Genomic DNA, 24994 nt, shown 5'->3' with positions numbered 1-24994 from the left:
CCTGATTACAGAAAAAAGTAATTAAAGAATAAAGATTAGCTGTTACACAACTAATAAACAACGTAACTAAATTATAAACACACACTTAAGGTTATTTATAATTACCAATGTACATATAATAAAAATTATTTTAAATTGCACAAAGGTCAGTAGCTTATGCACCTCCTACTCACAGGCAAGTAGAAATCAAACTATACTTATTTTAAATGGCTTTTACATAATTTTAACAACCCAATTACGACTGGGTTGGAATGTTTTGTGTTTAGACAAATATTAAAAGCAAATCTTTAAAACTAAAAAATGATCAAAATTATTTGACTAAATCAAAAAACTCACAAACTATTAAATAAGTTGAAAAAGTAAGCTAATTATATACGCATATACACACATGAATATTCTTACAACCATTAAAACGAAGGAAAAAAAAATATACAAATATCAACAAACTATGATAAAACATAAACAAAAACAGAGCTTTGATCAATGAAAAGTCCTATCAACACCATTACATATTCATTTCCTTATTTATGACAACAGCTGTTTGCAAAATTTCAATTGAAAAAATCTTCCAAAAAATTATTAACACAATTCTAAACAATTTAAATTTATGAACTACATAGCATATGTTCAGTTCCTAGATATAATATATTTTAGGGATTGCTTGTCCAGCAAATAAAAATGTTAGCAAACACTAAATCGGTGGTCACTAATGGGTTGTGAAAATTGTCAGCTATACAGAAAAACAATCACTCACAAAGCTATATATGCAGTAACTTGTAAGCGGGCACAAGGTGTATGAAACAGAACACCAGTGTTGTAATGACTGTCGTTGCCCATAATGCAAGGTAAATAAGTTACAATCATTCACTGCCGACAACAAAGTTTTGCTGCCATACCATGTGACCTCATCAGAGTAGAAACAACTTACACTTGATTAAAGTTATTCATATTTTATTGCTTCAAGTCCGATGACTCCATTCCGCATTTCAGGCTGAAAAAATGATATAATTATAATCAAGAAATCTTCATATGTTGATAATATATGTGAACAAGCAGACAAGACTTTGTTTGGTCAGTTGCTGAGGCAATTTTGAATTAGAAGACGTAACTTTTGGTTGGTTTAGTTATTCATATTCATGTAGACAATCATTTTAAAATCACCTCTGCATTTAAACACTACAGATTAAGTACCAAGTGCATAATTAATACAACTTATAATCAATAATATCAAGAAAATACTTACAGACAAGGCATGTTGAAAAGCTCATAGCTTAATATGTGGTAAAGTACATTCATTCACGTGCAGTTGGTTTATTTTTGGCAAGCATCTCAACAGATCATCAGTTACATCTTCAATGTTATTACTCCCCAAATGTAATTCAACCATCTGAAATTAAAGGCATAACATGGACGACTTACTTTTCGAGTTATAACATGAGTGTCTCCTTATACACTGGACACACATGGTGTACTCACACACCTCATGTTCACTGTTGAGTTATAACCTGGTGTATTCACCACATGTTCTATAACTTATGTCTAAGCCAGACACATATAGTGTATCCACCCCATGTTCACTGTAGTCTTAACAAACATTAAATTCTACCTTTTAATATTAACAACAGTATACCGGTTCATCAAGCCTCCGTATGCGTTGTGCGAGTTGTTTTATTCCATCTCCACTCAGTTCACATTGTTCCAAATACAAGGATCTAACTTTATGAAGACAAACACACAACTTCTTTGCTCCGTTGTTTCCAATCCTGTTTCCAGTTAGATCCAATAGTTCCATCTGTAAAAGAAAGTTAAAGCTAAGAAAATTCTTTTCACTGTTTTAATTAAACTGATTTATGTGAATGTATTTAAAGGAATTTTTATGTTTTGGTAAATACCCTTTATATTATGTTTCTACTAATCTATATAAATACCGGAGTGCTTAATGTTTTAATCTTCTCTGCAAGGTACTTCACCCCACCTCCTCCCACCCCACACCCCAACATCTCCAACTTATTGATCTTCTCCAAACATTGAACCAAAGATCGAGCACCTTCGTTGCCCATAGCAACACCACTCACATCCAAGCTGTCAATCTAAGTTAAAAAATCATTAACTTTGTAAAATATAAATTTGGTAACTTATTTACAATTTTCTTAAAGTATGAAGCACTTTGGAAATAAACGAATAAAAGTAACTTATTCATCCTTTTTGTGTGACAGGGTATCAACATTATATGGTTATAACATGGGTGTTCTGTTTCAAACAATCGCAAGGTTCAAGCATGGTGGTAATGAAACAATAAATAAACTATTAAAAGTTTTTTTTTATATTTTTAAAAGCATTTAAAGCGGGTTAAAATATAAATCTTGACAAACAGTACAAGTTGAATAAATTAAGACAGTAAATAACCTTTTTAGCACATGCCAATGCTTTTGTAAAAAGATCGAATGTATTTCCCATGAACTGCACATTTCGAACACTGATCTGGGAGAAATTGAAGTTGTTCTTTGAGAAGATGTAGGAGAGGCTTACCACATCCATTGGTGTAAACATTAGGCCATGCACGGGCTCAGTGCTGAAGTTTAACTCTTCAGGAAAAACTTCTGAAATCATTTTTATGGTTTCATTATCCTCAGATTCATGAACCCAGCTCAGCACAGATAACAGTTGACCATTCTTCTGGTTTCCTTCCTGCCATATTTGACCACCAGCAAACTCTTGTAGTGCAGCCTGCTTCTCCTTACACTCAGTAAAAGCTTCTGGGAAAATCATATGAAGTACCTTAAGATTCACAGGATTGAATATTCCATACACAAGCTTGGCTACCATCTCATAATGCTGGTCGTTAAACTTTTCTAACTTTTCAGTAAAAGACTGCTTTGGTAGCGTGCACATATGGAGTGCGGCAAAGAACTCCTGCCAAACAAGATGCACAAACGAGCTTTGTCGATCACCTTGCAACAAACCCATTCGCAAATTCAACCCACTTTTCAAAGCTGTGTTTACGAATGCTTCTTTTATCTCAGGTGAGACTTTCGCTCTGTTGAAATCCCTCGGTTCGAAGATGACTTTCTTGTTGATCCAACCATTCCATGCGAGCTCTGCAAGCTGGAGGATGTTCCCATGATCTTGTGTCCTCAGATGACTTGATCTGATGTAGAGGTCCAATGTAGTAGTAAGAATCTGTGTAATGGTGCTGATGTTTAACCTGCTTGTTCCATCCAAACTTGAACTTAAGACATGGCAAGTCATAATGCACCAAACAGGGACATAACACATTGCTTGTATATCAGGATGGTCGTCAAGAAACTTTTTCACAGCCACCCACTTTGTCTCACCACATATAGATTCTCCAAGAACACATTGAGACTGATCACTCAACCCCAACGCATGCATGACGGTTATTGGACATAAATCCTGATGGATCTGAAGAGCATGCTGAGGTCTAGATGTCCACAACTTCCTAGCTTCCTGCATGGTTTCACCTTTCATAATACTCTTGATAAGATTCAATGCTTCAGTTGGTTCTGTGAAACTGAATTGCTTTGGATTCTCAGTTGGTTTGAAATCAAAACCAAGCTCATCAATCCCATCAAAGATAAGAGTAAACAAAGATGCATCAGTAAGCAATAGATCTTGTACAGCAGATTTTTCATCCTCAGTAAACACTGTTTTGTTATCCACAGCGTTGTTTATAATAAAATCTACCAAAGAAACATGTGATGTTCCAACTTCAGATAACTTGACAAAAACAACATATTCATCTTTAGATAAAGCAATTTTAGCTGCTTGCATGGCTAAAGTTGATTTACCAATTCCAGCTTGCCCAGCCACCATAACAGATCGCGAGTGAGTGGCAATGTACTTTCTCTTCAAGTTTTCATCAATAAATTGCCGTGCAGCTTCTTTTACAGCATTTTTTTCTGCTTCATTGAAGAGGTGAGCTACCTTAACATCAGGATGATGATCCTCATGAAGTTTCAACATATCTTGCCTGGTTGTGGTGGGGCCTGATGATGTGTACAAGGGTTGGGGAGATACTCTTAAATCAACAAAGTTGTGTGGTCGACTACTTCCTTGACTTATTGAAGATTTTCTTTGGCAAGATATGATATCAATGTGTTGTTGTAGAGATTCTTTTAATTTACCAACTGGAAAAAAGATAATGATTGCTATTAATGTGTTATCATAGTCCAGAACAAAAATAAAACCCCTGGATCAGTGAATGTAAAAATCATCACCATACGGTACTCTCAAAACATACAATGCTTTTGCCTCCCTAATTTTTAGTTAAAAAAGATTTAGTGACTAATTTAAAAATTATTAGATATACTAAACATTTGTAGTTAACTCCCATCAGTGGGAAAATGTAAATGAACCTTCATTGTGTGAGAAGGTCTGCTTTGATAGTACAAAAAGTTTGGTAACAGAAACACATAACTTTTAGGCAATCAAAGTACAAATGTTACTTTATTACCTATTTCTTCCTTGTTTACTTTTACAGCTTCTGTTGACTGATGGTGTACATGGACTTCTGTTAATATTTAACAACATTAATTATATTATTATACACACATTCTTATGTCAGCAGGAAAACCCACTTATCAGTGTTGATGTTTCTTTCACTTATATTAAATACAAGATAATGAGCATTTGTTTTTTTCTATTCGGCAACCTACAATAGCTTTTTCCTTTAAGCACTATAAGCGGCATCAGTATACACATAATGCTATTGCTTACTACTGTCCAGTTACAAAACAGCTTTTTATCATACACTGTGGCTACATATGCCAATTCCTTGTTGTTTACCTATGCTAACATAATATCCTTTTGCACACAATTTTATATTGGCTCTCATGTATGACACAAACAATAATAGGAAATTTATTAAATTGAACTAAACCATCCACACATATGCTAAATACCTCCAATACTCCCTCCTCTGTTATCAATACACAAAGATCTTCTGTTTCTTGGCTCTCTTTGATGAAGTGGCGATGTTTCTAAATTTAAATTATGCACAATTGTATATTATGGGATCATGTTAGTATATGTATGTTACATGTTCGCATATGAGTAACGAAGACTTAATCATGTGATACAACTCACCAATGCAAGATGGAGATGATACATCCGTCCAGGTTGAACTAAAAAGATAAAATCATAAATGTTCATCCAAACAGACTTGTGAGTTTAAACACACAAGTATAAAAAAATATTTTATAAGTATTCGAAGTAAATAATGTCAGTCTTCTGTGCTAATTACTAATATATTAAAACAGGAATCTCCTAAGGTTATCTTTTTACTGAAAAATATCTAAACTTTAAATAACTACAATTAAAGTCCAGATCTAAAACTTAACAAAGCAGTTATATATATATATATATATATATATTAAAATTACTTTTTGTGCCCCGAAATATAAATACATTACTGCAACCTACCTTAAAAGTGTAACTGAATCAATAGTGCAGTTAATGTTGAATAGGCGTAATCTATAATGTAGATTTTCTTGGGGCAATTGATTCAACTTTTCCTTCAACTTTCCTTTGAGCTCGCCAGCTTGAACCTGACTTGAGATCTTGTCTCTTGTTTGTCTTTCGCATTCTACTTTAAAACTGATCAAATTCTCGTTTATAAATTGGAAAGAATGGAAATAGGTGGAGGTGTATAAAGACTGCATTACTTGACACAGAGCTGCAGGAAATCCACCAATAGAGATCATATAAGATGGTCGAAAGATGTCGGAAGTTAACGGTATTGCATCTAATGCAGGCAAAGTTATTGTTTCACCAATGGTGCCATCTTCAGGTTTAAAACCAGAAAACTTTACTCTAATTTCGTTTGTGCATAAACTTCCACTACTGACAGTTCTGCATCTATTTCTTCTCGGCATACTGGTTGATTTACATGTCAAAAAAATGTATTTTTAATAAGGTCTATGAAGCTAATTGGGCACCTTTAGTATATCATGACAAAATTTCAACTTAATTTAAGTGAAAACTAGCTAGTCTTATTTACTCTACAAGTTATAACTTTAGATATTTCTATACACTTTAAGAATAAACCTTGCTTTCTCGAATATTTACTATTTGAATTACTTCATAGAAGTGGAAGCTCTTAAAAATTCATTCCTGACATAAATGTTAATTACTAAGTTACTAGTGTAGCATTAACTCGTGACGTCATCAGGAAAAGAGAGAGACCAGGGATTAAATGTAAGTTGTTATAAAGCTAAAAAACAGCAAACACTCGTACCCAATAACTATAAAATGAACTAAGCTTGATTAACCTACAGATTCCACCGGTCCTACTAAAACACGCCCGGCGGGGCCCGGTGGGGCCCGGTGGAAAAAAAAATACTAAAACACGCCCGGTGCGGGGCCCGGTGGGGCCCGGTGGGACCCGGTAGGGACCCGGTGGTCACGGTAATGCTAAAACACGCCCGGCGGGGGGCCCGGTGAGTATTTCGTACAAAGGGAGCTTTCCCTATGCAAGATCCACCAAACTGTGTGTGTATACAGATGTTTAGCTGAGTGAGACCCTGAGTTGAGGTTTTTAAATATAAACTTTGATTATGTACGACGTTTGTTTCGTTGGTTACGCTTACATAATGAACTGTATTTTTATCAAACGTTTGTTATTTATTTTTTGTTAATATAGGCAGTGGGGGAAAATGGGACACATGTTCATTCTATTTTCTCGTCCCATTTGATAGTATACAAAGAACGTTCAAAGAATTATAAAACCATATCCTCACAAATCCCATAGACCGTTGTTAATTGTTTAAAACACAATCAGGATATTTGAATGCTATAAATGCTAAAAGTGTCCTACGGTACGTTACGGCTTACGCCACAGTACTATACAGACACTTGTATTTGATCAAAGTTTTATTATTAAAATCGAAGTTTTAATGTTCAAAACGTTAAAAAACGGAAAATGTAACTAATAAAAACGAAGAAATACCTTTTAAAAACGAACAATGCAACTTTTAAAAACGAAAAACGGAACTTATAAAACGAAAATTGTAAATATTAGACATTGGTTTAGTTAGCGTGTCCGGCTTTTTCGTATTCGGACACGTTGTCCTGGCTTTCGTGCAAAACGGGCTTTTAGTGGAATAACAAGCCTTCCGTTTTTTCTACCATAAATGACATAGAAACGTCTTACGAATATCAAATGACCATACGAATGCAACGAAACAACATTTTGTACTTCCTTAGCTAATGGCCAGTACACTTTTTGACCTTAAAATGTTCCTTGAAATCCCTCACTGATAAGAACTAACTTTTAACTGTGTTAAAATTAACTTCACCAGCTGAAGAATTAACAAAAGTTTGGTTCGTTATAAACGCGTATGGTCATTACACAAATTCTCTATACCAGTCACGACACGAACATTACTGGGCAAAGCCGGTCTCTAATACCTTTGGCCAAAGCTGCAACTAAAAAACGCGGTCAACTAAACAACGTGGCTTCGTATTGTTCATCACATATAGCATAATGATGTCATCTATTGGTAGGTAAGCGAAATGTAAACACTATATACCCATCACTACCAATCTATCACTGCCTATCACTACTCAGGCACTGCAGTAACAAAATATGTATGGGAAATAAAAAAAAGATGATGAAAAAGAACACGTAATTCACAAGTTCTTTAATTATCGCTCAGCCAAAACAGAAATAAACGTTAGATCGCGCAACTGGAGACTTTTAATTCTATACACACAGCCCGTTTTGCACGAAACCGAGGTCAACGTGTCCGAATACGGAAAGCCGGACACGTCCGCTAACTAAAATACTAATGTCTAATATTTACAATTTTCGTTTTAAAAATTACGTTTTTCGTTTTTAAAAGTGCCTTTTTTCGTTTTTTAAAAGGTATATATTTCATCGTTTTTATTAGTTACATTTTTCGTTTTTTAACGTTTTGAACATTAAAACTTTGATTTTAATAATAAAACTTTGATCAAATACAAGTGTCTGTATAGTACTGTGCCGTAACGTACCGTAGGACACTTTTAGCATTTATAGCATTCAAATATCCTGATTGTGTTTTAAACAATTAACAACGGTCTATGCCCTATGGGATTTGTGAGGATATGGTTTTATATTTCTTTGAACGTTCTTTGTATACTATCAAATGGGACGAGAAAATAGAATGAACATGTGTCCCATTTTCCCCCACTGCCTATATTAACAAAAAATAAATAACAAACGTTTGATAAAAATACAGTTCATTATGTAAGTGTCCCCAACGAAACAAACGTCGTACATAATCAAAGTTTATATTTAAAAACCTCAACTTAGGGTCTCACTCAGCTAAACATCTTTATACACACACAGTTTGGTGGATCTTGCATAGGGAAAGCTCCCTTTGTACGAACTACTCACCGGGCCCCCCACCGGGCGTGTTTTAGCATTACCGTGACCACCGGGTCCCTACCGGGCCCCACCGGGCCCCACCGGGCCCCGCACCGGGCGTGTTTTAGTATTTTTTTTTTCACCGGGCCCCACCGGGCCCCGCCGGGCGTGTTTTAGTAGGACCCGATTCCACTGGTTATCGGATCTCACCCATTTGTGCCTCAAAAGAAACGAAAACATTTTATCACGTGACCTGTCATTAGCGATACCGAAATCCTTGCAATGGGAAAGTCCCTGTTTAAACACTACTAGCACAGATGAGAGAGGCCACTCGCAAACTCGTTATATAATGAGTTTACGAGTGGACTCTCTCATCTGTAAATTTCTTGGCTTCGCAACCAATGTCACAAACCCCGTTGCATACCAACTGTTGTGATTATTATTATTACATTAATACATCAATTTAAAGTTTTTAAACAGCCTAAAAGAGTTTACTATTTTAAACAAGCCGCAGTAGTTTCGCTGCGAATACCTTGTAAGCGCATATATAATTAATATACTTGATCAAAATATGCTAAATACGATTGAGTATTGGTGTACTTTGGGAAATGTATAATGATATCGTATAAAAACGGAATCTGGAAACACTTCTAAAAGTTAATGGGAAACCACCTTTGGCCAGTTTACGGGAAATACCCTTCATCTTGGCTTGTTTAATTATAATCTTCTTCCTTATACTTACCTAATATGTATCGTCTGGCGTAAGACCTTAAGCGCTATGTGTCTGACAGTTAAAAATTTATACTTTTATTTATATTATATGGAACAACAGTTTGTATTTGCCTTCTAAACTCTCAGATTTGTTTAAATTTATCTGAAATATTGCTGAATATAATTGCTCGTCAAAAAAATGGGTAAGTAGTAAGTACACTAATTTAGTTGAAACTACTGTATATGTGTTTTCAAAAATTAAAGATATAGATATTTTTTTTGGTAGGCTTTTTTGCAGTGTTAATTTTTTTGTATGTTTTAGTATAGTTCATGTTCACAAACACAGTAGTTAAAATGGAAGACTAACTATTTTAATTAAAGATTAGAAGCATATCTTACCCTCTTATTCCGTGCATTCATTTTGATTTTATGTTTCTTTTCGCAGCAGTTCCAAGTGATCGTTTCTACAATTCAGATGAAATTTATTTGTCTGAGTTTGATTTCAATAATCCATTAGGGGCTGGTGGTTTTGGAGTAGTAGTTCGTGCATTTCACAAAAAACTTGGGGTTGTAGCAATCAAGTGTCTTGACGATGAATCTGCAACTAAAAATTTTTCCCCTGAAAAATGGATTCAGAAGTAAATTGCATTTTTATTTAAATTTTGTGTGTGTAAATAAAATACTGGTCCTATGATTCAAACACTTTCCATTATTGTAGCATGACATGAATAATTAGTTAATTCTGACATAAACTAAGATGTTTGGATCTTGTAACCACAGTGTTGTTTCTGATCTGTATTTGTTTACACTACGTTATCCTGTTAAGCTAATAGGCTTTTATAAATTCTATTATTAATCACAGGTTACCAATGGAGATACAGGCACTCCAGTCACTGAATCATTATAACATTGTACGCATGCATGGCTTAACTATATGGAATAATTATCTGGGTGTCATTCTGGATTACCATCAAGTTGGGAACTTGCACAGTTTGCTGGATAAAACAAACCCAGCCATGCAAGATCCTATTCAAATTTCCATGCAACTTAAAATAAGAATTGCAATTGACATCGCCAGTGCCTTGTGCTTCTTACATGCATTTGACAAGAAAAAGCGAATGGTCCACGGTGATATGAAGCCGTCTAATGTGTTATTAGACAATACATTGCATGCAAAACTTATTGATTTTGGCACAACAGTAATTGAGGCTCACACAACAAAGAAAAAAGCATCAACATCTTCAAAACAAACACATAAAAACGAAAAAGGAGCTTACACAATTTGTTACTGTGCACCAGAATTTTTAGAAAACCCATTTAAAAGAAATAAATGTCAAGATGTCTACAGCTATGGAATGATTTTATACCAGATTTTGAGTGGAAAACCCCCTTTTAGTCACATTCAAGAGGAAGAACATATTAGGAATGCTGTGAAAAATAAACAGCGACCTGAACTAGAAAGAGAGAAATTGCTTCAACCTCGTGATCGTGAAATATCTGACTGCTTGGACAAAGTTATGAGAAGGTGTTGGGGACATGAAGAAAAAAACAGACCTCAAATATTCGATGTTAGAGAGATACTGGAGCAAACTTTCATGTCTGGTGATGATAACATGGGGTATGAGCTTGCCAATGAGGCGTTGAATATTGTAAGAAAGCTGCATGTTAAATTGATAACACCAATGCCGACAAAAGACAGAAAACTGTCTGAATTTATTAAGGCGGAAAATCCAATAAATGCATCCACGTTACCACCAGCTTATTCATCTGTTGAATCTCAAAGTTTAATTGAAAGCCCAAAAAATGACTTGAAAGTAACTGGAGGGACAACTGAACACTCTAAACCATTCGATGCTTATGAAGACACTGCACCAAAGCCATTATACGTGAATGCACCAAAACCTGAAGAACAAGCCGAGAAAGAGAACAAGAGTACACTAAATATTGATGAGCGAAAGGAGTTGAGCAGTGAAAGAAAACCTGATGTCCAGAGTGACCAACTAAGAAAAACAAAAGTAGAGTTTTCAGATCCACCCCTGCAGTTCCAGGAACCTTTATTTTCACAGCAATACAAAACAGAACACGAAGCATTTGGAGATCAAGCATACATGGGCCATGAATTAACGAAGATGTCAGGAAACTCAAAGATAATAAACAAAGAGTTTACATCAAGTAATTAATAGTTTGTTATATTAGTTTGCCAATTTATTATTATTGTACAATTGGTTGGACTTAATTTTTGTCTGTTTCGTAGCACTAGATCCTTTCTTCATGCTTTTTCACAAAAACTCTATGAGAACCAGATCAGAATCAGATTTGCAAAACTTATCACAGCATTACATGATTAATGTTTTTCAGATATTGGTCGCTCGACAAATCTAGACACTCATCCCAGCACTATGCTGCAAAGCCCAACAGCTATACAAGGTACAAAACTATTAGGCTACTTTCATGTTTACCCACAAGACCATGCTCACTGTACTACACAAGGTCACATGCATGGTGTGTTTATTCAACATTTACCTCATGCTAGTTGCTAGGTTTAACTGTATCTATTAAGCTAAAGGCAAAACACAAAGTTACTTGTTAACCACAGGATATGATGAACCTTGAACCCAATTTGTGTCAAGTAGAGAAGTATAAATATAACAAGATATTAAATCTACCAGAAGTTATTACTAAGGCTGACCAAGTTTCACCTTTATCAGAAATATCATGTGGTAAAAGTGACTTGAATATGACTTACAAATGTTAATCACCAAAATAATAAATTGCTGAAGGAGCTCCATTGAACCTAATAGGACTCCTGGTAGCAACAGCATATAAACTGCAAACCACAGCATACTAATACGTTCTGTTTTACACAGCACCAGTAAGTCCCAGTTTGGATATAAGTGAGAGCACTAGTATACGAACTGATCAGTTTGGAATGGGCATGAACACCCATAATCTGTTGTTGCTTGGTAGGTATTGGTACAAGATCATGTAGCAATAGTTCTTAACCTACCTGTAACAGAGGGGATACTGGTTCATGGCGTTTCGCCGCTACCATTGGCGGCTTGTGTCTTTGTGTCAGTCGCACACTTAAAAATTAAAAACCCCCCAAATTAATCACAATGGTTTGTCTAAGTTAAAACTCATGCAGATATATTACAAACTTTTACTTACAGTTGCATACATATTAATTATTAACTAACTTCAAATAATAAAGTGTATTAAGCCACCACATATGGTGCTGAATGACATTTTAACTCCAATAAAATTGCTTTATTCTTCCAAACCAATCCTTTATAATGAATAAATATATTTTTTTTAAATTTCCAGATGATGCATCTAAAAATATAAATGATGGGAAGTATGAAGAAGCAATTAAACTACTAAATCAATACAAAGTAGTGAAGGGTGAACCCTATGAACAACTCTGTGTTACTTTCCGTGTCGTATTGTGTCATTCCAAACTAATGCATCCAGATGCCAATAAGTTGTTTGAGCAAGCATTGGAGCAGATTAAAAGATTACCAAAGAACTCTATGTTTGGGGATAGGTTATACCAGATGGGGGAGCTGTATAGGAGTAAAGCAATGGAATCCAGAGCAATGTTTCTGTACAAAGCAGCAGTTGATGTTTACGTTGAAGCAGCCGGCACAGTAGGTACGAGGATTAACTTCAAAGGAATCATGAGTTGTTTTACGGGGATGAAGCAAAATGATAAGCAAGGAACTGGAGGAACGGTGGGGAGAGACGGAAACATTGAATTTTTTCGCTCGATGTTGCAAAAGGTCAACGGGGAGTTCAAAATGCATCGTGGACTGGCAGAGAGTTTATCATCAGGGTATTACTACCTTGCATGCTGTTACTCGGGGAGAGGAGATTACAAAAAAGCAAGTCATTATAATAAGCGTTCTGTCCAGATAATGAAGGATGCATACCCGGATTCATACAGAAAATATTACGTGGTTGGGTATTCCATGCATAATCTTGCAAATAACCAGGACAACTTGGGAAATTATCAGGCAGCATTAGAGTACTACAAAAAAGCAACAGAGTATATGGATCAGGCAATAGACTGGGATTCTAATGAAGAGAAAGTTAGAAATAAAGAACACACCAAGAGGTGCATGACACAACTTGAAGATAAAATGAGGGCGATGGGTGAAAGCTAATTTATGGGATACTGTAAGACATTTGACCCACTTTAAAAGGCACAGTAATATGGTATGTAGTCTTTTTTCAAAGTTTCGTTCACAAAAATCTGTATTTTAAAAATTCACATTGCTTAAAAACCAATGAAGTAAATGAACAAAATCCAATGAAACAATACACTTGGACTTTAAAAAGACATTTATATTATCAATTATTTAAACCATTGTGCTTTAATTTTAAATGTATAATGTACTTTAACACGTGATTCACACGCCTACATATTGAAGTAATGAAGGTATTGTAGCATTGTTAATCAAGTATATTTAGTAATGAATGAGTATGCGGAAATAACACAGGAAAGAGAGCATGCAATCGGTACACTGCACCTTTCCTGTGTGCTACATTATTTAGTTGAGTATTTGCTGGTTATGTAATTGAAGAGGCATGCTTTCTAACATAAAATACAATTATTTTTTGTTATGTTTCTTGTATATTATTTAATTGTATTATGTAACTTTTCATATTTTCTGTCCTTGAAAAGGTAATAATAAACCAACAAAACATGACAAAACAAAAGAGTGTCTCTACCATTGGCAAACAATATGAAAGTATTATAAATCACACAATAGGCTTCCTTTGTATCTTTGGGTAAACAAACCTTTTAATACGGCTCAGTGGTAGATTGGGATATCAGTACAACAGCATTGGAAGCAACCATGGGTTCATCATCTTCAACAACCAAACCTAAAGTTAATGTAGTTAGGTTTCCGAGTGATGGTAGCATGAAATCTTTAAGTAAGTTTTTTTTATAATTAATACAATGATATTACATACTTTATGATAGTTTAATGCAAAAGTAGAATAAAGATGATGGGTATGAGCATAGCTTGGTTCATGTACACAACTTCATTTATGTATACCATGGTTAGGCTACATAAAAATTCGCTGTATTAGTCGCAAAAAGTGTATATCAGGATTATTTATAAAACAAAATAAATAGCTATGTATATCGTAATTATCTGAGCTTTATAAAACATAGCTATATTATACACAAATGGTGTATACCACAATCATTCATACAAAATAATTAGCTATGTATATCATTATCTAAGCAACATAATATTTCACTATTATTACATCACAAACAGCGTGGAGCGAAGATGGCGACCAAGAACTAGAGCTAGAAGTTCAAGCAAAAGAAATCGAAAAGTTGAAGAAAGAAAACAAACAATTACTTGAAGAGGTGGTAAAACTTAAGAAAAAGATTGACCAGTTAACCCTGGGTGTTGAAGTAACTGAGGGTCTTGACAGTTTAAATCAGGTAGGAGTTTCCCTAGTACAGAATCAAATGATATGGTTATTTTTACAATATTACCTATTTTCGATTTTTGCTGTTCCCATAAATTTGATTTAAACATGCTGTGTCAACCTCATTTATGGTTGTTGTTAATGTAAAGAAGAAGCTTTGTATAAACGACCACCTAAGTATGAACCTAAAATATGAACATTTTATTTCTGGTAGGCTATGCAGTCATATATTAGATTTCTAAAAAAGGTTTAGATTTTATTACTGTACATCTTGTTAGGAACATGCAAAACCAGTGGGTGATAAGAATAACATTAAACATATTGAGGTGAATGGAAATCGTCCTGTAGCTGGTGATCATGTGGTGGCTATGTGGGGACAAAGCAAATGGCAATACTTCACAGGTTAGATCTCTAATATATAATTCTGTAAACTATAAAAATAATATCTTCATTTGTCTCTTCAAATAAATTGGTAGCGAAGAGTAAGGAATGAGAATACGAATAAATAGAATATTGCAACAAAACCGTCTTTATAATAAAAAGATAAATTTTGCATATTTTTATTTTTAGTATGCCTAAAAGGTGCGATAATAAGCCAACTGTGACATACATCCCAAGTTTTCTAATATAGGATGCTGTGCTGCAGTTTTATAATTTTTAATTACAATAAATATATTTATTTTCCCCCTTGAATACTTTTAACATAAAAACATTACCTAAAATCCCATGTTCCACATTTTACATTTCCACCACCAGCCACCATAATAAGCTTCAACCCCAATTCACTGAAGTACACGATTGAATGGGATGATCAAGATCCAACAGGTCGGGTGATCGACTATTTTAATCTCGCTATTGATAAAGTTCCTTCTAATGACCAAGTTGGGGTTGGATCGAAAGTTCTTTTCCACCAAGGAAAGTAAGAAGAAACACTTGTATAAATGTGTATGCGAATATAGCTTATTTATCCCCGCATGTTGGGACAATGAAAGGTGTTATAACATGGGTGTTCCGTTTCAACAACTTGCGCCTCTTTGTAAGTTACAGCGTATGAAACTTTTAAGGTGATTTTTTTATTGTAATCTATAGCGTTAGGTATAACTTTTTACTTTAATGCAGTTTTTATTTATCAAACCATGGCCTGATTCATATAACTACTCTTGATTTGTTGTCCAACATTTAAATATTATCTTCCGAACCTGATTATACTTTCATAGATACATAAATATCATATTCCAAGATACAAACAAAGTGAAGTTCATGGAGTAACAAGAAGTGGTGGTCTACGCTGGCACCAGGGGGAGATAGAGAGAATATACAAGGATCAAGATGGAAATACATTGTATGATGGCCATCACACAAGAGGAGAGAAAGATGGAAAATGGGTGACATTCAAGGTGATTATGATATCATAACAAAACATATGACATAAACGGGGTCAATTTTTGCTTCTTAAAATGTTTTTTTTTTTTTGCTTGGGCAAAATCCAATAAAAAAAAATTGTTTATAAAATGACTAAGACCTTTAGAAATAGATTCCATTTTCTCACACAGGATTACAGTTTCCAATTCATTGGATATTCGATTGAAGATTTCCGAATGCCTCCAAATGTTTTTGATATTCTCTCCTCGATTGATTCTGGTGAGTATTAAGGTGCCCAGGTTCAAACCTCATTGTGGTTAGTGTTGTTGGAATTGGTTGAAACAAACATTAATTAGGTAACATAAAGTTTATGTTTATCCACACACTGGGGCGACTGTGGGCATGGAAGTAGCAACTGTGGAAAAGTCAGTCAAGTTCCCACCTACGGAAATTTAAATAATTCCACAAGCAGTGGTATTGAATTTGACGGTATTGACTTAACAGCTGACTTTATAAAGCATGCACTAAGAGTAATCACTTGATTTTTCATAATAGGTCCTACTGCTCAATCGAAACCTGCAAAAACTCAAGTCAAGAAAAAGGTTGCGAACCAAATAGAAGATTCTATCGATGTTTTTGTGTCGTACGCAAAAATAAATTGTCCCTCAGCCATACAGAATAATGAGATGGACCAACCACCAAGTTACAGAGAAGCTGTGTTGGATATTATGGTGGATCCACGGAATATTGTGGAGCAATTAAAAAAAATGGGTAAGATGTTAGGCAGTGTATTACTTGCAAATCTTTATGAAATACTCCTCTTGCCAGTAAACCCAACATTTTGTAAACGTACATTTAAATTACTTTTTAGAAAAAAGGGAAGATCCATTTCATTTGAAGACCCAAACAATTGAAATGGTGGCTATTTTAAAGCTTGTGGTCTGTATAGCTGTAACACATAGTCACTAACATGGTGTTTTCATAAAATACCATACATTAGGAATGAGTTTCACAAACAAGTTATGTAGCTGTATTTCCATGGTAAACTAAGATTGCTATTTTACATCTACACATTACTTTAAATATTTTTTTTGCAAAAAAGCTTGATTCTTAATATTACTTCTTCCGCTAGGTGTCAGTGTTTTCACAATGGAGGAAGAAACCGACAACTCATTGTTGGAGATTGTTGGCGCCCTCAAGCGAGTAAAAGTATTCATCGCTTGTTTAAGTGACGAATACGCAAGCAATGATCGATGTAGGATGGAGTTTCAATACGCAAAGAAAACAATGAAACTACCAGTTATTCCTCTTGTGGTAAGTAGATAACATAAAAGTTTACCGGCATAAATCTAATAAAGTTTTATAGTATGTATGGCTATTTATTGTTTTTTAATAAAATCAAGTTTCGCTAAAGGACTATTCGAATCGAATAATATAAATATAACATAATGTAGATTGACATGAAAGTTTTTAGCAATGTGCAAACTTTAGTACTGTTTTACTTCAATATTCTTGTCTTTATTGTTTACTTGAAGTAAAAACATGAAGTGATGTAATTCACCATATTAAACCATTTGCTTTAAAATTTTATTCTCTATTCTGACTTAAAGAGATCCTACAATGCCGCACGCCATGGAACCATAGATTTAAGCCAGAGTTGATTCGTTACCTCTTTTTTTAATCCTTGCTTTCAACCCCATACAAGGTAGGATCTGGTTCATTTGAGTGGCAGATGACAGTAGTTGGGCTTCTGATCGCAGGCGAGCTTTATATCCATTTCCAGAACAAAGAAGTTGAGTCTTATAAGATGACAGAGCTGGCACGTAGCATCAAGAGTAAGATCCCAGGTATCAAGATCAAAGATGTGAGTCATCCAGCAACAGGAGCAGGAGTGATGGATCTTTATTCAGAACAAGGAGTTGGAGTTACAGGTTTGATAGTGATTTGTTGTTTGTTCATATACTATGTTAAACTTAATTTGTGGCTACAAGATTTTGCATTGCTCTTTGAGTTGGTAGTTTTATAATTAGGAGTAGAAAAATACAAGGGGTAAAAAGGACTGGCATAAAACCTTTATCTTTAGCATGTTTTAACAACTGTAATTTTGCTGTTAATTCTTTGCCTTTTGTTAAAAGAATATCATACTATATAAACTTTGTTGCTTCAATTCGAAGAGAAAAAATATTAAATCTTATTCCAAAATATATCGCAGGCAAACCTGTGATCTCCGGTACAGCTGACATTTTCTTCAGTTACTGCTGGAACAACTCCCATGATGCTCATCAGAAGAAACAAGTTTCCTCTTACCAGGGAGGAGAATGGTCGGATCCTAGATTGATCGTGAAGAAGATCTCGGAGGAACTTGGAATCGCATCCTGGATCGATGTAGAGAGGCTTGAGAGCGCAAATGAAGGGATGGGAATGGTAGGATGAATAGATTAACGTATCATATTTATTGAGGCACTGACTACTGTTGTGTTTTTGCGGCCCCAACTTTTTAAGTAATTTTTAATCTATGACAGACAATTAAAACAACCAAATAAAGATAATTTGATCATCATAACTTGTAATGTTTATGATAAAATTTATAGTATTTTTAACAAGTCTTGGTTTTAGTTTGATCAAATTGCTACTGCGCTCAAAGAATGCAAGGTGGCTGTGGTTTGCATTAGCACTGAATATGCTAACAGTGATAATTGTAGAATGGAAATTCAATTTGCTGTAAAATCACTGAAGAAACCTGTAGTAGCTGTTATTGTTGGTAAGTTTTAATAACAAAACAACAGTTTGCACATACTAAATCTTAAAAATACAAGTCTTAGTTTTTTAGAAAAAAACACAATATTTTTGACATTAGATTTAAGGCTTATTTTGAAAGTATGAGAGTAGTAAAACAGTTCTATTATTTTTACAAATTACTTAAATTACAAATTACTTAAAACACTTACCAGGTACTGGAGATGATTGGAAGGAAGGCGTGATTGGTAACATCGTGGATGAAGGAATTCCAACAGTGGATTTACAATCTGTAACTTCTGCTGGGGAACTGGAAGTAAAGATATTGGAAATATCGTGAGTTGACAATATTCAATAGTAGAGAAAATGAAAATGGTTTAAAAATTTAATAAATTGAATAAAATATTTGGTTGGCCATGTAAATATCTGTTGTGAATATTTTTTTTCCTAAATTTAAATAAATGTTCTTCAGGCATTATTACGTTGACAATCACCATTACCAACAACAGAATGTTAGGATTAAAAACATTTTTTCTTACCCTATTTTGGTAGAGCAATAACAGATCAAAGTGACATTTCCATTTTTATCATTGTCTTATAATAATGATCTTAATGACCAATATTCCAGAAAAGCAATCCAGGATCGGATTTCTTTATCAACAAATCCATCTATGACATCACAAAACCAAGTGTTAGCAACAAAAGGATCACCGGAGCGTAACCGAGCACCCAAGTGTGGTGATCATGTGATTTGCTTGCACCAGAATTGGGCGTATTATAAAGCTACGGTGGAATCATTTGATCATAGTACAATGACTTACACAGTTAACTGGGATGACAATGATCCAAGTGAAAGAGTCCAATCTTATAAGGTAAGCAACATGAATAAGGGTGAAAATGAGCATGAATCGTGAATGGACTGTAAATTAAATTGATGTTAACCTGTATCTGCGAAAACACATTTAGAAAGATTTCAACCACCTCTAAGAAGAATTCAAAATAAAATAAGTACGGAAAACGTGTTACAACTACCAATGTGTAAGACTATTGTTAAGCTATTAAACAAGAATAAATAAGTTACATTCATTCATATTTGAAATATAGTTATAAGTTTAATCTTTTTTTAGGATGTTGCGCTAGATATTGAGCCTGTTGATGATATTGCTGTGGGGTCGATAGTAGTGTTCCAACAGGGGTCGTATGCGGGTACTGAGGGTAACAACGAGGGTGGAGTGAGGTATCATCAGGGGATAATTACCGGTGTACATATTGATGAAGAAGGAGTGAAAAGGTAAGGTTGTTGGTGAAAATATTTGGAATGTGCATTTTAAGTGTTAGCTTTGGAAATTTTATAACGGATCTACATTTTAATTTTTATACTTTCCAAAAAATACCAATGCTTTGTTTGTAAGATGAATATTTGGGTATTATTTTGGGTATACTTTGTTTTTGTTAATTTTTTTTGAATTTTTAATTAAAAACCGCAAATATATTTGGTTTGTAAAAATTCAAAAATTAATTTAAAACCCAGGTTCAGTGGTAAACATACTAAAGGGGTGAGTGACGACAAGTGGGTGACATATAGTGGGTACAACCCCACTTTTGAAGGGGTGACTACAACAGAATTACGATTATCACCAAATGCTATGGATGTTGTTGTGAGTGGATTGTAAGGTTAAAACATACCCACCAAAGTTATGGTTGGCCTTGCAGTGTATGTTGTTGCATGTTTACTTTTTATACAATCCCCTATTTCATATACAAAGCACTTATATTTTTTATGCAGTTAAAAAAATTATTTTTGTATATTTTGTTAAAAATAAAATACTTTTTATAGTTTTTTTATTTTTATGCGGTTAAATAAAGGTATTTTTGTATATTTTGTTAAAAATAAAACATATATTTTATAGTTTTTTTTTAATCTTAAGTTGAACCTTTTGTTAATATATAGTCATGTAATAAACCAGATATGTAAACCTAGCAACCAGAGGACAAATCTCTTTACAAGATACTCTTTATTAAACAACAATTGCACTTAATTACCAAATTGTGAAACAAAAATAATTTTAAATTAATTTGCATATTATGAACAATTAGGCATGTTAAAAGCACAAGTTAATCAAGTAACAAAAATAAGTTAGCAGTTCATTAACGATACTGAGCTAGTCTTTAATGCAACGATTTCGTCTTACACTTACTATGGTACTAAACATCATGTATCATACATGGTATAACTAAGTGATTCCTAAACTTGAGGTCTTTTGAAAGGTATATAACGCTGGTATGACAGATGACAAACTGTTTAAAGAGTTATGGTTTAATTTGCTTTCCTGTGTAAAAAAATAAGTTGTGAATGCTGTTGACGAGCCAAAGCCAGGGTGGTGGGGTAGACATGCAATCCCTAAAAGTTTTCTGCGCTACATTAATCAGTAACAATTATAGCCAAATTTGGTTCAAAGGAATGTGTGTCTAATTATCCCTGCCTTAGTTTTGAAAAATTTGGCATCTATAATTGTAAATACCAACAAAGTTAAAAAGTTAAGGAACCTTTGGTATAACACAAGTACTATATCATCAAACAGTATATACTGTTCTACAATCATATCAAACTTGCAATGAATTCAAATAAGCAATAAATTGTCCACTGTGTATATAAATTAACTGCATAGATTAACATTTGAAGAGAAAATGAGCAAACCACTCACAACAACCAAATATGAACGGCTTCATCTTTTAAACTTCTTGCATTCTTTCAACAAGAAAACTCCATGCTTTTTCAACCTACATTTTACGGAAAAAATTGTTTTTTAACTTAATTTTTTTAATCTATCTACAACTATACTAGTAAATATTTTATGAAATTTATCAACATCATTCCCAGCGTATCTTTTAACCAATGTGCATTTTAGTTCAAAATTTTACCACAAAAACAAATAAAAACTCTGCCCCACAGCTACAGGCCACCCCATTCACCAACATACATCAAACTTAATTAACTTATGCTACCTGTGCCTGTGTGGCAGAAGTCTCCCACATCGTAGAAAGCACAACGTTAGCTTTTTCTACACGTTCCTTGTTACTGAGTTGTGATTGGATCCTTCGTTCTGTGTCAGCGATCGTACGTCCGTCACGCTCCACTACCCGTTTAATTGCTTCATCACGAGTTACCACCGAAACCCAAACCTCGTGGCAAAAGTTGTCCCAACCTGCCTATTGCGTGACAATCAAATTTTAAAAAATTGGGTTAAAAAACAGAAATTAAAAAATGGGTTCAAAATCAGTGTTTCTAAACTGTAGTATACAGTGTTTCTTATCTTTGGTGATAAGCATCGTCATCTTCAGGACTCCAGTATCCACAACTGTGCTAAACAGCAGTGTTTTAAATTAAAAATTCAGTGTTCAGCAAATATCGAACATAACTTAAAGTCAGGCATCCCAAACATTACACCCTTACCTCCAACAGCACTGCGGCATCTAACACGCAAATAACTTTCTCTTTTCTTTCTGAAGTAGCCTCCAATATTTTAAGCCTGGCTAACCGCTCAATCTCCGGCCACACGATGGAGTTAAGGAGGTCACGATTCTTTGAGTCGACCCCAAAAATTTTAGTCCCGAGAATTTTCCGATCAATTTCACCGGATTCACTGACAACTTCAGAACCAAAGTTTTCAACAACTTTTTTAAAAGTTTTTGTTCCGGGGGAGTAAGCCAGGTGTCCGAGTTTATCACAATCAACCACAACTGCTCCGAGGTTTTGAAGTCGTTTGGCAATAGATGATTTTCCGGATGCAATTCCTCCAGTGAGTCCGATCACGTATGCTCCAGGAGGATGCGATAATGTCCGCATGTTGGGAGACTTTCGAAGCGTTCCAAGGGACTTGTATCTTAGCGTTGATGAACTCAACTTTGTCTCTTTGGTTGGAGAAGAGGATTCATCACCAATTAATAAACCTATAATTAACGTCATCAAAATATGAAATATATTCCATAGCCCTTGACAGGTAGGAAAACAACAGCCTTCTATATCTGGTGAGAGCAATGTCAACATTTCATACAGTATAATTCTAACCAATATTTTAACCAGAGCTACCACATTTCAAACATTACTAATATTACATAATATAATATTTAATTATTCACAACACATATTACTAATTAACACCCTCTACCTACCTTCCCCTATCACATGAACATAGAGATCATTTAAATTATTTTTCCTTCGCGCCTCATTGACCACCACCCCTCCCCTCTCCGTCTCCTTACTAACCACAATGCATTGCAAATCTGGGTCCGTTGAAGCAGGACCAATCGGGTCAAGAATCGGAACAACTTCAAGAATTGGAAGATTGTTTGGAATTCCTCTGTAAACACATTTAATACACATATAGTTTTTGAGCTGAACAAATATAAGCTTATATTATAAAATAGTGCATAAATATATTAATTTGCAACATAAACATTTTCAAAATTAACTCAAGTTCAGTTCAGTTTATATACCATTAAAAACAATGGAGGAGCAATTGTATCAATCTTTCTGCCACAGTAGCGAGTAATCTTGCAACAATTGCAGCAACAATAGCTGTTTGCCTTTATTTCATGGAATTCGTGGTTTAATTACCTGTTTTCCTCTTTAATGCAGAAATCATGAACATCCAGAAGAAAGGCTTGTACAGAAGAAATACGAGTCTCACATCCACGGATCAATTCGTGTAATGTCTTTCTTTCCAACATTTTACCGTCAGTCACGCCTGGATAAATGTACTTTGTTAACATCTAGAAATGATGGTGCATAGCAATTAGTAACTCTTACCGAGTTTAATAACCAAGCTGTACAGCTTATATTATCTTTTAATAGAAGACAGAAGTTGTAATGTGATAAATGCTATACACTTTAGTCTGCTTGTCTGTATACACTTAAAGGTAGGATAAAAGCTGTTATGGTTTTAAAACTGAGGTACTAAAACATAATAACATATGATGTCACTTCTTTTTCAACCCCAGGCTCCCCTAACATTATGCTTGTGCTCTATGCAAACATATTTCAGGAGAAAAGTTACTCTCATCCCATGTAGCCAATACCTCAATTAACTTACCTATCAGTAACCTCTTGTTGGCAAGCAAAGCTGCTTCACTCAGCAGCACCTTGTGGCCAGAATGAATTTTATCGAAAGTTCCTCCAATGACAACATTACCTTTCCCAGTAACCATTGTTGATTGTGACTTTACATTGTTATGAACAAAGCTATGTTCTTCAATACCAAGTATTGGAATAGTGGAACCACTGCTGCTATCTTCATTTAGTGCATATTGACCAAGAACAAATTTTCTTATAATTTCCGATTCAATATTTGAATTCTCTGCATGGTCTGTTATAATGCATTGAATTGGCCTGCAAGTAATATACAATAAACTTAAGATATATGTACACACAGATTTGAATTGTACGCAGCAATTATTGAGAAATAGTTTGGTAACCAAAGTTAAATAAACTTTCTTAACATTAAGCCATTAAATTTCGTAATTGCATTTAATTTTGTTCCTATACACTATTACTAAACATGAGCAAAAAGTACACAAGACATTCAAACTTAGGTGATGTTGTCTCAATAAGTCACCAGTTGGTATGATAAGTATATTGGTTATTCAGTGTACTGCATCACCTTTGTAAAGTTTTCCTTCTGCCAGAATGCTGTCCAATATTATGCAACAAAATATTTACATCAAGATCTTCACACTGGGAAGCTGCTTCTTCATAAAACTTTGATATAAACGGAAAAATATCTGAAGAAAAAGATCTTGGTGTGTTGCTTGTGGAAGGGTGGGTATTCAAGCTAAATTCGAAGTTGGAGGCTTTCATTTGAGAGACATTGCAGGTGTTCTCTACATGCACATATAAAGTAGAGTCCACGATCTTTTTAACTCCAGCTACAATACGCTTAACTGTGTCTCCATAACTTAACACAGACACATGGTTGGTTAAAACTAAGATCCCAGAACGATGCATTGGTTGTAATGGATATGGCTGTAAAATTTTAATAAGTGTTTAAATCTAGATAATTATTAATTGCAGGCACGTATTTAAACATTGATGATTTTTTAACGTAAAACTTCTATTAAACAAGTGTAGTTGGTCTGATTCTGTGTTTTTACATGGTAATAACAAAATCACAACAAGCATTTTACTTATAAGAACGTTAAGCCCTTAACGAATTGGTAAACCCATCCTATAAATAGGCTTTCTGTTATGCAAGAACAGAACTAACCGTAGATCTTAACCGCTCTTGGACAAATACCAAATGCTATCCTGCGATCTATGAATCTGATTTTATATAGGCGAGAATTTTTATTATTTCTATGAAACGGGGA

The 24994-nt window shown here is 34.4% G+C and overlaps 4 protein-coding genes across 5 annotated transcripts; 2 read left to right on the top strand and 2 right to left on the bottom strand.

The window, feature by feature from the left end:
* Position 1: 1 nt before the first annotated feature.
* LOC149730718 (NACHT, LRR and PYD domains-containing protein 1-like) lies at positions 2 to 6308 on the bottom strand. The gene is made up of 9 exons (XM_089884434.1): positions 5443 to 6308; positions 5107 to 5144; positions 4923 to 5000; positions 4475 to 4531; positions 2407 to 4148; positions 1929 to 2090; positions 1631 to 1792; positions 1244 to 1387; positions 2 to 991 (listed from the first exon to the last, which is right to left on the bottom strand). Exons 1-8 carry the CDS (start codon positions 5892 to 5894, stop codon positions 1265 to 1267), a joined length of 2814 nt encoding a protein of 937 aa, XP_089740560.1. The 5' UTR covers positions 5895 to 6308; the 3' UTR covers positions 2 to 991; positions 1244 to 1264.
* A 2652-nt stretch (positions 6309 to 8960) lies between these two features.
* On the top strand, positions 8961 to 13785 carry LOC149730717 (uncharacterized). The gene is made up of 6 exons (XM_089884444.1): positions 8961 to 9282; positions 9525 to 9717; positions 9942 to 11251; positions 11438 to 11506; positions 11947 to 12042; positions 12404 to 13785. Exons 1-6 carry the CDS (start codon positions 9279 to 9281, stop codon positions 13240 to 13242), a joined length of 2511 nt encoding a protein of 836 aa, XP_089740570.1. The 5' UTR covers positions 8961 to 9278; the 3' UTR covers positions 13243 to 13785.
* On the bottom strand, positions 13257 to 24902 carry LOC149730715 (bifunctional coenzyme A synthase-like). Of its 2 annotated transcripts, XR_016385671.1 has the most exons (13): positions 24289 to 24902; positions 23722 to 24017; positions 23247 to 23376; positions 22802 to 22989; positions 22083 to 22579; positions 21635 to 21838; positions 21334 to 21409; positions 19450 to 19547; positions 19168 to 19297; positions 18841 to 18938; positions 18111 to 18267; positions 14598 to 17792; positions 13257 to 13966 (listed from the first exon to the last, which is right to left on the bottom strand). XR_016385671.1 is itself a non-coding variant. In XM_089884456.1 (7 exons), exons 1-7 carry the CDS (start codon positions 24630 to 24632, stop codon positions 21362 to 21364), a joined length of 1707 nt encoding a protein of 568 aa, XP_089740582.1. In that variant the 5' UTR covers positions 24633 to 24689; the 3' UTR covers positions 20625 to 21361. The 2 variants fall into 2 exon arrangements, 1 of the variants encoding a protein (XP_089740582.1); XM_089884456.1 differs by lacking the exons at positions 13257 to 13966; positions 14598 to 17792; positions 18111 to 18267; ... (1 more) ...; positions 19168 to 19297; positions 19450 to 19547 and having other exon boundaries at positions 20625 to 21409; positions 24289 to 24689.
* Positions 13876 to 20537, top strand: LOC149730716 (uncharacterized). Its single transcript, XM_089884445.1, has 15 exons — positions 13876 to 14017; positions 14371 to 14543; positions 14809 to 14932; positions 15287 to 15449; positions 15771 to 15927; positions 16084 to 16171; positions 16448 to 16663; positions 17025 to 17206; positions 17598 to 17823; positions 18105 to 18316; positions 18509 to 18653; positions 18844 to 18964; positions 19257 to 19500; positions 19756 to 19919; positions 20160 to 20537. The coding sequence occupies exons 1-15, from the start codon at positions 13939 to 13941 to the stop codon at positions 20299 to 20301; spliced, it is 2436 nt and encodes an 811-aa protein (XP_089740571.1). The 5' UTR covers positions 13876 to 13938; the 3' UTR covers positions 20302 to 20537.
* Positions 24903 to 24994: the final 92 nt, after the last annotated feature.

Source organism: Ciona robusta, chromosome 9, assembly GCF_009617815.1.
Source record: "Ciona robusta chromosome 9, ASM961781v2".
In the NCBI taxonomy this organism is placed as follows: Eukaryota; Metazoa; Chordata; class Ascidiacea; order Phlebobranchia; family Cionidae; genus Ciona; species Ciona robusta.
Note: the sequence above shows the minus strand (reverse complement) of the source record. Positions and strands in the feature narration are given on the sequence as shown.